General features: G+C 49.4%; 1 protein-coding gene across 7 annotated transcripts in view; it reads left to right on the top strand.

The window, feature by feature from the left end:
• The window catches only part of SSH2 (slingshot protein phosphatase 2), a 120,646-nt gene that overhangs the window by 95,111 nt on the left and 12,146 nt on the right, over positions 1-13,389 (top strand). For 4 of the 7 annotated variants that reach the window (XM_053366537.1, XM_053366538.1, XM_053366535.1 and 1 more), the window contains 8 exons: positions 571-639; positions 1,103-1,168; positions 3,960-4,154; positions 7,108-7,201; positions 8,151-8,279; positions 10,445-10,491; positions 11,205-11,351; positions 12,660-12,860. In XM_053366537.1, the coding sequence (XP_053222512.1) occupies positions 571-639; positions 1,103-1,168; positions 3,960-4,154; positions 7,108-7,201; positions 8,151-8,279; positions 10,445-10,491; positions 11,205-11,351; positions 12,660-12,860 (948 nt within the window). Of the gene's footprint in view, positions 1-570; positions 640-1,102; positions 1,169-2,747; positions 2,952-3,959; positions 4,155-7,107; positions 7,202-8,150; positions 8,280-10,444; positions 10,492-11,204; positions 11,356-12,659; positions 12,861-13,389 lie in introns of those variants that run through there. The other 3 variants (XM_053366536.1, XM_053366534.1, XM_053366539.1) reach the window with 3 other exon arrangements.

Below are 13,389 nucleotides of genomic sequence, written 5' to 3'. Positions count from 1 at the left end.
GTTGGAAGGGACCCCAACGGTCCTCTATTCCATCCTCATGCAAAGCAGGAATCTCAACAAGATCATACATGACAGGTGGCCATCCAACCTCTGCTTTGAAACCTCCAAGGAAGGAGACTCCACCGCCTCTTGTGGGAGACTGTTCCACTGTGGAACAGCTCTTGCAGTCAGAAAGTTCTTCCTGATGTTTAGAATGAATCTCCTTTCCTGTAACTTGAATCCATTGCTTTGAGTCCTACCCTCCAGAGCAGGAGAAAACAAGCTTGCTCCATCCTCCATGTGACAGCCCTTGAGATATTTGAAGACGGCTATCATATCTCTCCTCTCAGACTCCTCTCATCCAGGCTAAACATCCCTGACTCCCTCAACCATTCCTCATCAGGTTTGGTTTCCAGATCCTTCATCATCTTGGTCTCCCTCCTCTGCACACCTTCCAGCTTGTCAATGTATGCTGGAGTCTGTTCCAGTGCTTTGAAACGTCCATCTCCCATGGGCCTTCTTTTTCTTTTTGTAAAGGATTCTCCTGCAGAGTTTAAATCGTCGTCCTCCCCTCTCTTTTGTTTCCCACAGCAGTGTTTGCACAATGGGGCTGGTCCTGCCACTCTGGAGCGATGCCTTGATTCATCTGGATGGCGATGGGTAAGAGCCTGTGATTGTCTGGTTTTTGTGTTGCTATGAACGTGCAAAAAGGCATCCGGCCCTCCTCTTCTCTCTCCTTCCCTGGCCCCCTCTGCCCCGCTTTGCAATGCAGGAAGCGTTATTGAGTGTGACCTACATGTAAATGTTACAGAGGCTCTTGGCCAAGTGTTGAACCATCAGGCAACTTCCAGTAAATCCTGACCCCCTTGTCATCCTTCTGAGGCAGGAGGGCAGCCTGAACCAACATCTGGCCCCTCCAGGTGTTTTTGGCTGCAACTCCCCATCAGCCTCAGCCAACATCTGGAGGTCACCAGGTTGTCCAGGGGCTGCCCTTTTTCATAGCCTCCTGGCTCCCAGGAAGGAAGAGCATCTGGCCTTTTTCGATTAACACTGAGTGTCCAAACCGCCGTCTTTGCTGAAGTGTTGTTTGACTGGCTGTTGTCTCCATTTCCCTCCTTTCCAGGGGCTTCAGCGTCTCGACAGATAACCGGGTGCACATCTTTAAGCCTGTCTCTGTGCAAGCCATGTGGTGAGAGAATTTGTGTTCCTTTATTTTTTTACACACAGTTTATAGAGAAGGTTTTTGGAGTAGGAAGGAAGAAGTATTCTCAGAAATGGAGGCTCGCGAGAAGCCCTTGGAGGCTGGAACGATCCTTGGACCTCTCTTGGGTGTGCATCTTTCAGCTGCATTATGTAGAAGCTTGGCTACTCCAAGACTGATGTCACTGCTTTTCATTTGCACTTAGGTCAGAACTGGTGCTCTCCAGAATGATGGAATGCAATCACCATGGGCTATCTTCAATATACCACCAATGTTGTGTTATAATAATAATAATTTATTATTTATACCCTGCCCATCTGGCCAAGTATAGCCAAGGCTGCAAGTTTGATCCCCGTATGGGACAGCTGCATATTCCTGCATTGCAGGGGGTTGGGCTTGATCAGGGGTCGGCAACCTGCGGGCCATGGGCCACAAGCGGCCCATGGGGGCAGTTTGACCGGCCCATGAGCACACCCCCCCCAAACTGAGCCGCCTGCTTGGCGAGTCCCCACGCACTACGCTAAACCAGCAGGGACTCACTTCCGTGGCACCGGAAATCACGTCTGCACATGCCCAGCTGCCAGAAATCGCGTCTGCGCATGCCCAGGTGCGAAAATCACGTCTGCGCATGCCCAGGTGCTGGAAATCGCATCTGCGCATGCCCAGGCGCTGGAAATCACACACGCGGGATCCGGCCCACAGAGAGATCTCCACAGGACTTGACCGGCCCAGGCAGGTATAACCTTGCTGACCCCTGGGCTAGATGATCCATAGGGTTCCTTCCAACTCTAAAGTTCTATGGTTCTATGGTTACCATGGAGCCCTCTGTTACCTCTGGGTTGGTTGGTTGGTTTTAGAGTCCTTATATTTGTTTTACAGCTCTAATGTCCAAAAGAGTAGCCTAAATACAAGCATTTATAACCAGAGTCCCCTTTCTGCGGGGTTACAGTGTATTTAAAAAAGACACGACATACAAGGAAAAAGGGAGGAGGACAGAAGAGAGGAGGAAGCAAACACAGGTGCCAGTGCCTAAAAGTAAAGTATTGGTTATTGCGGTGACTAGCTGGAATGGGGGAACAGTTCAAGGTCAGGAAGTTGCCAATGAAACTGGCCTTTCAGCAGTGCGACCTAAACTCTGGGTGATGTTTATAAGGGATTCTCTTTGGCATCCGAAGAGCCAGGCAGACTTTATATGTCCAGGTTTTGCCTGCTAAGCCTGCTGGATAATCCTTCTCCTTTATAGGACAGCTCTCAGCAGGGTTCTTCTAACAAGTTTGCGGATTCACTGACTCAGGATCGCTTTCGCTCTTTGGAAATGTGTCACCCATTGAGCTTGCGATGTATTTGTGGGAGAGCTCCATGTCTTTGCTTTTAACCTAGATCTTTCAGGTCACAGGCAGAGAGTCAGGACGCCAGCTCAAAACAGGTGGAGCAGCTCCTTCTTAGAAAGCGTCTCGGGACATTTTTAAATGACAGCACATCCCGTGATGGGCTTCAACCCATTGTGGCTCCTTTCCGAGCTCAACCGCTCTCAGGAAGGGACGTAAACATGGGGACATCACGAGAGCCAAAGGGGCCCATCTGGCCCAGCCTCCCGTTCTCTCAGTGGCCAACCAGATGTCTCTCTTGGGAAACCCACAAGCAGGACTTGAGCACAAGAGCAATTCTCCTCGCTTGCCATTCCCAACATTTGCTGCCTGGGACCCTGGAGGAGGAACACAGCCACTTGCCTTGCCTCGCCTTCCATGCCGAGGGAAGAATTTGGCACCATGTGAGACTGGACATTGCCTGTTTGTGTGCAGCGTGTGTTCTGGGCTGGCTGTCAGACTGGGCTGTGGAAAACTGTGGGGAGGAGAACAAAGCCCCCCCCCAAACCAGAAACTTACTAGGAGATTAATAGAACCATAGAATTGCAGAGTTGTAAGCGGCCCCCAAGGGGTCGTCTCGTCCAGCTCCCTTCAATGCAGGAATCACAGCTAAATGCAGAATGAAGCAGCATTTGCTACATTTATTTTTATTTATATATAAATAAAGTGATTGCATTCTGTGAAACAGGAGGAAAGTGGTGGGTGTGGTGTGGGTTGTATGTGTAACTGGAGAATCCAGGTATTGAGCATGGGGCTCCCTTCTTGCTCAGCTCCCCTATAGGTCTCCTTTAGAGGTGCTCTTGCCTCAAAAGGTGGAAAAAATATAGCCAATACTAACAGCTAAGTAGTGTTGTTGTTGTTGTTTACTTTTTATTTCTAATTTTCAAAAGTTTACAAGTTGATGCATACTAATAGCCAAGCGTGATTATTTAGTGGAAAGCAAAAGATAAGTTTTGCAGCATATGGTCTGACTTCGTTGATTATATAGCACAGTCAGAAGAACCTCCCAGCAGAGAAGCAGCTATAGTACGCATTTATACCAATAACCAATAACCTATCCTGGCTGCGTCTCTTTGGAGTCCAGGTACCTTTGATGGGCTTTATGATTGACCAGACATTTCTGTGAAGCAACAGAGAGATCTCCATTATTTAATAAAATGTTGAATGTATTAGGAAAAGCAGTTCCAAATTATTATTTTTCCTACTTTGTAATCATGCATATTTTCTTTGGGTTGATACAGTTTCTTTAGAAAATAATAATAATAATAATAATAATAATAATAATAATGGCAGTTAAGCATGTCATTTCTCCCTGGCTCAGCTGTGGGCCCTCTCCGTCCTCTGGCTGTTCTTGATTCCCTGACTTCTTTCCTCTGCTTTTATTTTCTCCCCCCTCCACCTGCTCCATCCAGGTCTGCCCTGCAGAGTCTCCACAAGGCCTGCGAAGTGGCTCGCATCAACAACTACTACCCGGGGAGCCTTTTCCTCACGTGGGTCAGCTACTATGAGAGCCACATCAACTCAGACCAGTCCTCCGTCAACGAATGGAACGCCATGCAAGATGTCCAGTCCCACCGACCCGATTCGCCTGCCCTCTTCACGGACGTGTGAGTAGGGCTGGGGACGGTTTTGATTCCTGACCTGCCTTCCACCCTAACGTCCCGGGGCAGGTTGCAGCCATTCCAAGGTGCAACATTAAAACAAATAACAGTCACGAAAGTCAGAACAGACCTGCAGGATCAGGCCAGTGGTCAGTCTAGTAGTCCAGCATCCTGCTCTCTCAGTGGCCAGCCAGCTGCCCTTGGGAAACACACAAGCAGGATTCGAACACAAGAGCAATGCTCTCCCCTCCTGCAGTTTCCAGCAACTCGCATTCAGAAGCATTGCTGCCTCTGACTGCAGAGGCAGAGTAGTACCATCACAAAATTGTCATCTGTCCCAACTTCCTGCAATGCAATTGATAGGGTGGGTCTTGGAAAATATACATCTCGGATGTCAAAGGCCAGCGGGTTTGAGAGCATGCTGGTTTCTCTGCCAGCCTGTCTCGCCCGTCATCTGGGCTTGTTTCGCAAGGCTTATCCTTCAGCCAGCTATAATCACCCTCATCATCGTGATTCATTCATCACTTCTACATCATTAAAAGAAGTTTCAAAACACAAAAACAGCAAACACTTTTGAAAGAAGATTAAATCCTTGACGAAGTGGACGTCTGTGGCAAAGACCCAGTTATACACTGGGAGAACAAAAATGTATTCCCTTGCTTCTGGAAAGTACATGTGCCGGCGCCTCCAGTCTCGACAGGGGTGCTATTCCACAGGGCAGGGGCTGCCACACTAAAAGCCCTTCTCCATGTTATTGTGGAGCTGTGCGCTCCACAATAGTGTTTATTACTGTTGGATTCATTCGTTCGTTGGCTCTCAGACTCAGCTGTGGCCACATTGCTTCGTATCTCTGCTGGTGGTCTCAGAGACATCCATCTAGCCGGGATATGTGTGTGTGTGCTTTGGTCTGATCCAGCCAGAGGCTGTGTTCACATACAGGACGATGGCATATATACATGGATGAGAGGTGTTTATTCATGGGCTTCCCAGCCCCAGAGTGCTTACAGTCCTTGCTGATAAGCCCTGACTATTTTTACCCACCAGCAATAAGGCCAGAGAGGCTGCTGGAATGCACCCGCGGGTGCTGCTGGCTGCGTGGTGGGTTCCATATAAGGAAGCGTGGAGCCTGTTACCTTTCCAAGGAAGGTGGAGGGGCAGAATTACTGGCCAGGCTACAGTATCATATGCTGGCAAAATTGTGCTGGGCCAGGACCTCTTCAGGCTGCAGGATGGCTTCTGATGGGGAGGCCCAGTGTGCTGTGGTGGTTGGTACCTTCTCACTGGGGTTCTCTGTCTGTCCTTGGCCCAGAAATTCAGTGGTGTAGCAGTCAAAGTGTCGGGCTAGGGCAGGGGTCAGCAAACTTTTTCAGCAGGGGGCCGGTCCACTGTCCCTCAGACCTTGTGAGGGACTGGACTATACAGTGGTACCTCGGGTTACATATGCTTCAGGTTACATATGCTTCAGGTTACAGACTCTGCTAACCCAGAAATATTACCTCGGGTTAAGAACTTTGCTTTAGGATGAGAACAGAAATCGTGCTCCGGTGGCGTGGCAGCAGCAGGAGGCCCCATTAGCTATAGTGGTGCTTCAGGTTAAGAACAGTTTCAGGTTAAGAACGGACCTCCAGAATGAAGTCAGTACTTAACCCGAGGTACCACTGTATTTTGAAAAAGAAAATGAACGAATTCCTATGCCCCACAAATAACCCAGAGGTGCATTTTAAATAAAAGGACACATTCTACTCATGTAAAAACACGCTGATTCCCAGACCATCCGCGGGCTGGATTGAGAAGGCGATTGGGCCGGATCCAGCCCCTGGGCCTTGGTTTGCCTACCCATAGGCTAGGGCCTGGGAGAGACCAGGGTTCAAACCTCCAATCAGCCATGAAGCTCACTGAGTGCAACCTTCAGCCAGTCACTGCCTCTCTTGGCCTAACCTACCTCACAAGATTATTGTGGTGGGTTAAATGAGGAGGGGGAGAGCCACCTCAAGCTTCTTGGAGAAAAGGTGGGGTATAAACACAATATATAAGTGAAAAGAATGTCGGAAACATACTGAGGCAGACCAGTCCAGCACAGTATTGTGCTGAGGCTGTATTACAGGAGTTGGGGTGGAAGCTGCGGCTTGCTTTGGCCCCAGCCAGCATGGCCAAAGGTCAGGGGTGCTGATAAGAGTTGGTGTCTGCAGGGCCACATATCCTGCCCCGAACCCTTGCTGTAAAGAGCTGTGGGCATTGATCTCGCCCATTAAATCCTTGTAAAAGAGGACGGATGAAGGTCGAAACACCTGCCTGGTGTGGTTTGCTGTGGAGGTCCTTCAGAAGGGGTTGGGAGCCTCAGGTCCAGGGTCCAGGTGAGGCCCTCGAGGTCTCCATCTCTGGCCCTCAGGACTTTTCACACCATACCCTTCACTGCCACTGTCCAGGCAGGTAGAGAAGGGCCTGTAGACTTTTGCATAAATTGCTCCAGCCACTTTCGTCGCCCCTGGCTCCACCCACCACTGGCAGGTGGCCCTCGGAAGGTCACCCAGAACAGAGTGCGGCCCTCGGGATGAAAAAGGTTCCTCACTCAACTTGAGAACTAGACTTGTTTGTTTTTATTACCCTGCTCTTTGGCCAAAATGGCTCCCGGGGCTACTTACATACAGTCAAAACAAGACGGTCCCTACCCGCAGGCTCACAATTAAAAGAAGACATGGCGCACAAGGGGAAAGGACAGGGAGGGAAGAGGAAAATCAAAACTCAGACCCCTATTTCTGAACAGTTGTTCCTAGATTCACCAGGGGAAGGAGGAGCTTTCAGCAGAGCCAATGGTGTGATCTTGGCTTCGCAGCTCTCCCACAGAGGCAGTCGGAGGGAATGGCGCTTTTTGTCTTGAAGCCAATGTGTACGGCACCCCCGCCTGCCCCCAAGACTTCTGAAACTATTTTTTCTTCCATTTCTCCCCATGCCCCTGCAGCCCGACAGAACGGGAACGCACAGAACGTCTCATAAAGACCAAGCTGAGGGAAATCATGATGCAGAAAGATTTGGAGAACATCACGTCCAAGGAGGTGAGGAAAAGGAGGCTGGTGGGCTGCCCCCCCCCCCCCAGATTGCTAAAGAGGGCAGGGAAGGCTCAGTGGGGTTTTCTCAGGGGGAGGGACACCTGCTTGCTGCAACCACATCCTTCAGTCCTATTCCCCATCCAGAGCTGCCAGCTGGAGTAGGGCACGTTGAATCTTTCAACTTCCCGAAAATGAGGGGTGCTAAAAGCTTGCAACATGACTTGGGAATTCAAAAGTTAGTTAGGTTAAAATAACATAATTTAGTTTTGCTTGGTAGGTGGAATATGTGCAAAATGGCATAGTAATCATTAAAAATGATTGCCAAGTACTCAGTTATATTATATATTAATTATTCTTTAGCATTACCTGACATTTTCAGAAGCCAAAATTAAAATTATTTGGTTTTCCAAAAGTAGTTTGTGTGCTTCTTCATCAAACGTAGATTTATCAAGCTAAATGTTGTCCAGTCACAAAAAACCCCAGCAGATTTGAATTCCTCACACCCAAAAACGTACTGGTATTTTAAGTGAAGAATTTTGCAAAAAAAATAGGTTTCGCTGTCTAAAATGACAAGCCCTACTGCTGGAGAGAAGGAATCCAAAGGCCAATTGCTGCCTTTTTACGGCTTTTGAGAGCCTGGGGGTCTGACCTTCTTGCTGCTGGAAGTCTGACCCAACCCTTGACTCTTGCGTCTTTTGTCTTCTGTGGGTCTGGCTGCTCCTTAAATGTTTTGTTTGATTCCAGGCAAATTTCATAGAATTTTACAATTGGAAAGGTACTCGAAGGGTCACCGAGAAATCACAGCTAAAGAATCCCTGGCCCTTTCTCCTGGGGCCATAAGAGAAGGGAGGTGGGGGTCGGCTGAAGGGTACTGCTACCCCCCAGGGTGGGTGTTTGAGCGATGTAACAATGCACCGTCTCAAAGGCAGCCTCTTCCTCCTCTCTCCTCTCCAAGATCCGCACAGAGCTGGAGATGCAGATGGCCTGCAACTTGCGGGAGTTTAAGGAGTTCATTGATAACGAGATGATCGTCATCTTGGGCCAGATGGACAGCCCCACACAGATCTTTGACCACGTCTTCCTGGTAAGTGTTTTGGCACATGGCCACTAGGAATGCTCACAAGCTGCTCAACTTTACCTGCTGTCATCCCCACCCTCTTAGAAAGCCACCCCCTTCTGCTCTGCCATACAGACCACCATCTCCCTCTTCTGCCTTCCTCCTCACTGCTCCATCACAATTAAGCTTCACCAGAGTTGCAGAAACCGGCTCTTATTTATAGAGACTGAGATGTCACGTAAGAACATCAGGCCAATGGCCCGTCTTGTCTTGGATCCTCCTCTCGCAGGGGCCAACCAGATGCTTGTAGGAAGGCAGGAAGCAGGATCTGAGCACAAGACCAACACTCCCCTCCTGTGGCTTCCAGAAGCTGGTAGTCCGAGGCATGGCCATCTCCAACAGTAGAGGCAGAGCGTGGCCGTTGTGGCTGGTAGCCATTGATAACCCTCCCTCCCTCCATGAATTTGTCGAATCCTCTTTTAAAGCCATCCTGTGGGAGGGAGTTCCACAGTTTAACTGTGCACTGCATGAAGGAAGTCCTTTATCTGTCCTGAATCTTCCAACTTTCAGCTTCATTGGAGGTCTACGAGTTCTAATGCAATGAGATTGGGGGACGGGGACTGCCTACTGTGGGAGCAAGTACAGTGGTACCTCGGGTTACAGACGCTTCAGGTTACAGACTCCACTAACTCAGAAATACAGTGGTACCTCGGGTTAAGAACTTAATTTGTTCTGCAGGTCTGTTCTTAACCTGAAACTGTTCTTAACCTGAAGCACCACTTTAGCTAATGGGGCCTCCTGATTTCTGTTCTCATCCTGAAGCAAAGTTCTTAACCCGAGGTAATATTTCTGGGTTAGCGGCGTCTGTAACCTGAAGCGTATGTAACCTGAGGTACCACTGTAGTACCTCAGGTTAAGAACTTTGCTTCAGGATTAGAACAGAAATCACGCGGCGGCCACTGGAGGCCCCATTAGCTTCAGGTTAAGACCAGTTTCAGGTTAAGAACGGACCTCCAGAACGAATTAAGTTCTTAACCCGAAGTACCACTGTACATGCATTTAAGTTGTTAAGTACGGTACATTTATTACATAAGCAAACTGAAAAGACCCAAGAGAGAGCAGAGAGTGCAGGCAAACCATCTCCCGCAAGGCAGGTGTCCGGCATATCCCTGAATCTCTCTCGCCATCCTGGGGCCTGGAATTTCTGAGGTTACCGGAGCGTCCTGCCCACACCCTTATTCTGGGAGGAAACAGCAGGAACAAAGGTGCCCCGGGAAAGCTTGAGAACAAACACAGGAAAGGCTTATTCAGGTCTGGCAGGTGGGATTCTGCTTCCAGTAAAGCCCGGGATGGCGATGCTCTGGGTGGAAGCATGCGATATCCCCAACCATAGGGTCCTCCTCCTCTTTTTCAAGCTGTGTAAACACTGGGCTACTGAAATGTTTGAGCTTGCCTGGTGCCAAGGCACGTCTCGCGAGGCTGCGCCGGCTGATGAGTCAGCAGCTCTGAGGCTTTTCCCACCCACCCTCCTCTGGCCGGATGCACAGGCCAGGCATCAGTCAGCAGTTTTACGTAAGACGACAGCTCACCTTGTCAGCCCTGACTCTCTCGGCGGAATCAAAAGTGGATAGAGGAATGTCCCCCCTCTTCTCTTGTAACGCGAGAACCCCTGGAGATCCAACAAAGCTGAACGTTGGAAGAAAAGAAAGTCCTTTTCTCGCGCGGCAGCTAGTTGAACTGTGGAACTCCCTGCTGCAGGGAGCCAACTTGGATGGCTTTGAAAGAGGATTGGACAAATTCATGGAGGAGAGGGAAGGGCTATTGATGGCTGCTGGCCAGAATGGCTCTGCTCTGCCCTCCACAGTCAGAGACAGCGATGCTTCTGAATCCCTGTTGCTGGAAACCGCAGGAGGCGAGAGGACTCAGGTCCTGCTTGCCATTTTCCCATTGGGGCATCTGGTTGGCCACTTAGAGAACAGGATGCTGGACTAGTTGGGCCATTGGCCTGATCCATCAGGTCTCTTCTGGGGTTCCCTTTCCCCTTTTCTGACACTCCCGTTTCCCAGCCAGGAGCCCTGGGCTCTTTGCCCAGTGCTGTTCACTCCACCCCCCACCCCCTGCTCCATTTGTACACCCTGCCCTGTTCTTGATGTGATTTGATTTCACCCACCCTGTCTTCTCCCTTTGCGCAGGGTTCAGAGTGGAATGCCTCCAATCTGGAAGATCTGCAGAATAGAGGGTAAGTCCCAGAACGTGGCCTTGATGAAATGTCCTTCATCCCACCCAGCAGAGAGCAAAAAACCAGTGACAGCCCCCCAGTTCCACTTGGTTGCTTGAGGGGGGGCGTGTCTTTAGACCAAGGCAGGGATAGCCAGGGTGGGGCCCTACAGCATCCATTGCCCCTGACTATTGGGAGTCCAACGACATCTGGGAGGACTCAGTTTGGGAGCCATTTCCTTCTCTGTGGCCTGTCTCGCCACTCCAGGAATCAGCTCTATCACTGTAACCCTTCGGCAGCAGACCCACAGCCTTCCATGTGCTGCTGAAATCCGACTCCCATCATCCCTGGCATTTGACCATGCTGCCTGTAGGGGCTGCTGGGAGTTGGAAGTCCATCAGCATCCGTAGGGTCCCATGTTGGATGCTGTGGACCATAACAACAGTCAGGGGTCCGATGGCCGTGTGTTGGGGATTTATGAGCTGTGAGGGTGGGGATTAGATTGCCCTTGGGAGTCTCTTTGACTCTACCATTCTATGATTCTTAGACATTTCTTAGGGGTGGAAAGGAATCTCCTCACCCCTGGTTTTTATTTTATTTATTTTGCTAAACCTCAAGGAGTTCTTTCTTGTCCACTTTGTCCCTTGTTTTGGAAACACAACTCTGTGTGTGTGTGTGTGTGTGTGTGTGTGTGTGTGTGTGTCTAACCAGCCTTATTGCCCTTTTGGCTTCAGGGTGCGGTACATTCTGAACGTCACCCGAGAAATCGACAACTTCTTCCCTGGCGTCTTTGAGTACCACAACATCCGTGTTTACGACGAGGAGGCAACAGATCTCCTGGCTTACTGGAACGACACCTACAAATTCATCTCCAAAGCAAAGCAAGTTCCCTTTTTATCTTAATATTAAAAGCATGTCTGCATCCATATAGCATGTGGGCATATAGCTAAAGATACTGGGTTGTATCCACCGCTAGACTTACAGTCTTCTTCTTTGGTGATCACTTGTAGCTGAGTAAGATTGTCTTCCATAAACAGGGTTTTAAAAGTGAGTCCGTAAGTGACTGTGGAGGCCAATTCTGGATCCACATGTCCTTACACAGTGGGGACATAGGTTTCCGGGCGGGAGTTCATCACAGTGAAGGTTTGCCAAAGGTGCCTTCCTCTTAGCACATTTCTCCCTTTCGTCTTGAGTTCGAGTGTCTTCAAAGCCCATGACACCTTTGGTAAAGGCTGTTCTCCAATTGGAGCGCTCTCAGGCCAGTGTTTCCCAGTTGCCAGTGTTTATACTACATTTTTTTAGATTTGCCCTGAGAGAGTCTTTGAACCTCTTTTGTTGACCACCAGCATTATGCTTTCCATTTTTAAGTTCAGAATAGAGTAGTTGCTTTGGAAGACGATAGTTGGGCATCCGCACAACCTTTACAGTTAAAGCACTTTGATGCCCCGTTAAACTGCCGTGGCTCCCCCCAAAGAATCCTGGGAGCTGTAGTTTGTTGAGGGCGCTGAGAATTGTTAGAAGGCCCCCGATTTCCCTGCACAGAGCTATAATTTCCAGAGCTGTTTGACGATCAATCCCTGTTCATAGGGAAGAATGGGAATTGTAGCTCCGGGAGGAGAATTGGGATGGGGGGGTGTTTCCTCCTAACAGCTCTCAGAACCCTTAAATAAGAATGAGATGAGCTTGCTGGGTCAGGCGAAAGGGGGCCCATTGAATCCAGCCTCCTGTTCTCACTGGGGCCGACCAGATGCCCATTGTGGGAAGCCAGTAAGCGGGACCTGAGCACAAGAGCAACTGGGATTGAGAAGCATCACTGCCTCTGACTGTGGAACTAATAGCCACGCATAGCCCTTGTCTCCATGAACTTGTCTAAATGTGTCAGTGTGAATGAGGCCTGCCAGTTTCAGAGGATCTACTCTGATAACCCATGGAGAGAGATACAGATATATATTGTGTGTATGTATGCGCGCACACACACAAAACACATATTGCCAAACTGGTGCTGAGGTGAGCTTTGGTCCACAACATCAGGAGGGCACCAGCTTTGCAAGGTCTTGATATATATATATGGCATTTGTTGATTCCGCCTGTGAAACACTCTCCCCAGCAAAGCCGTTTGAGTGATGACTCCGTTGGGAACCTGGGTAACCCTCCTCTCTCCCCCTCCCTTTCCCTTGATCGTCTTGCAGGAAGAACGGATCCAAGTGCCTGGTTCACTGCAAGATGGGGGTCAGCCGGTCAGCCTCCACGGTGATTGCCTACGCCATGAAGGAGTACGGCTGGAACCTCGACCGGGCCTACGACTACGTGAAGGAGCGCCGGACCGTCACCAAGCCCAACCCCAGCTTCATGCGGCAGCTAGAGGAGTATCAGGGCATCCTCCTGGCCAGGTGAGTCTGAAACAGCCAAGACAGCACCTCAGCGTCCCTGACAATGGGCAGCAGGGGGCCAGAGGGTGTTTCATGGAATGAGCTTTCACACACAGAAATGATATAAATCCTTGCTCTCTTCGATGCAAAGTTCAAGAAACTTTTGGAGCTGCATTAGCGCTCTCTCTCTCTCTCTCTCTCTCTGTGTGTGTAAAAAAAAGAGGGGGAATTTTGGAAGAGCACAAAGGCATAGTCTTTAGCTTAGTTGAATATCTTTTTACCCCCCTTTTCTGCAAAAAAAAAAGTGGGGAGCAATCAAAGCATTTTTTTTTAATGGGATAAATTGCCAAAAAAATACGTTGGGATGCAGTGAAATCAGTTGTGATGAAAACAAAGTCAGTAAGAACTGTTGGTCATTGAAACCGATGGGGGAAATGGGGGCACCCCAGCAGGAATGAATTAAAATTTAGGTCATCTTTTAAAAGGCTTTTTAGCTGTGCGCACTGTGTGTGTGTGTGTGTTTCCCCCACAACCTGCTTTCCCCAAACAG

The sequence above is a fragment of the Podarcis raffonei genome, chromosome 15, assembly GCF_027172205.1.
Source record: "Podarcis raffonei isolate rPodRaf1 chromosome 15, rPodRaf1.pri, whole genome shotgun sequence".
Lineage (NCBI taxonomy): Eukaryota > Metazoa > Chordata > Lepidosauria > Squamata > Lacertidae > Podarcis > Podarcis raffonei.
The sequence above is the reverse complement of the archived record's forward strand: the minus strand, read 5'-3'. Positions and strand labels throughout refer to the sequence as shown.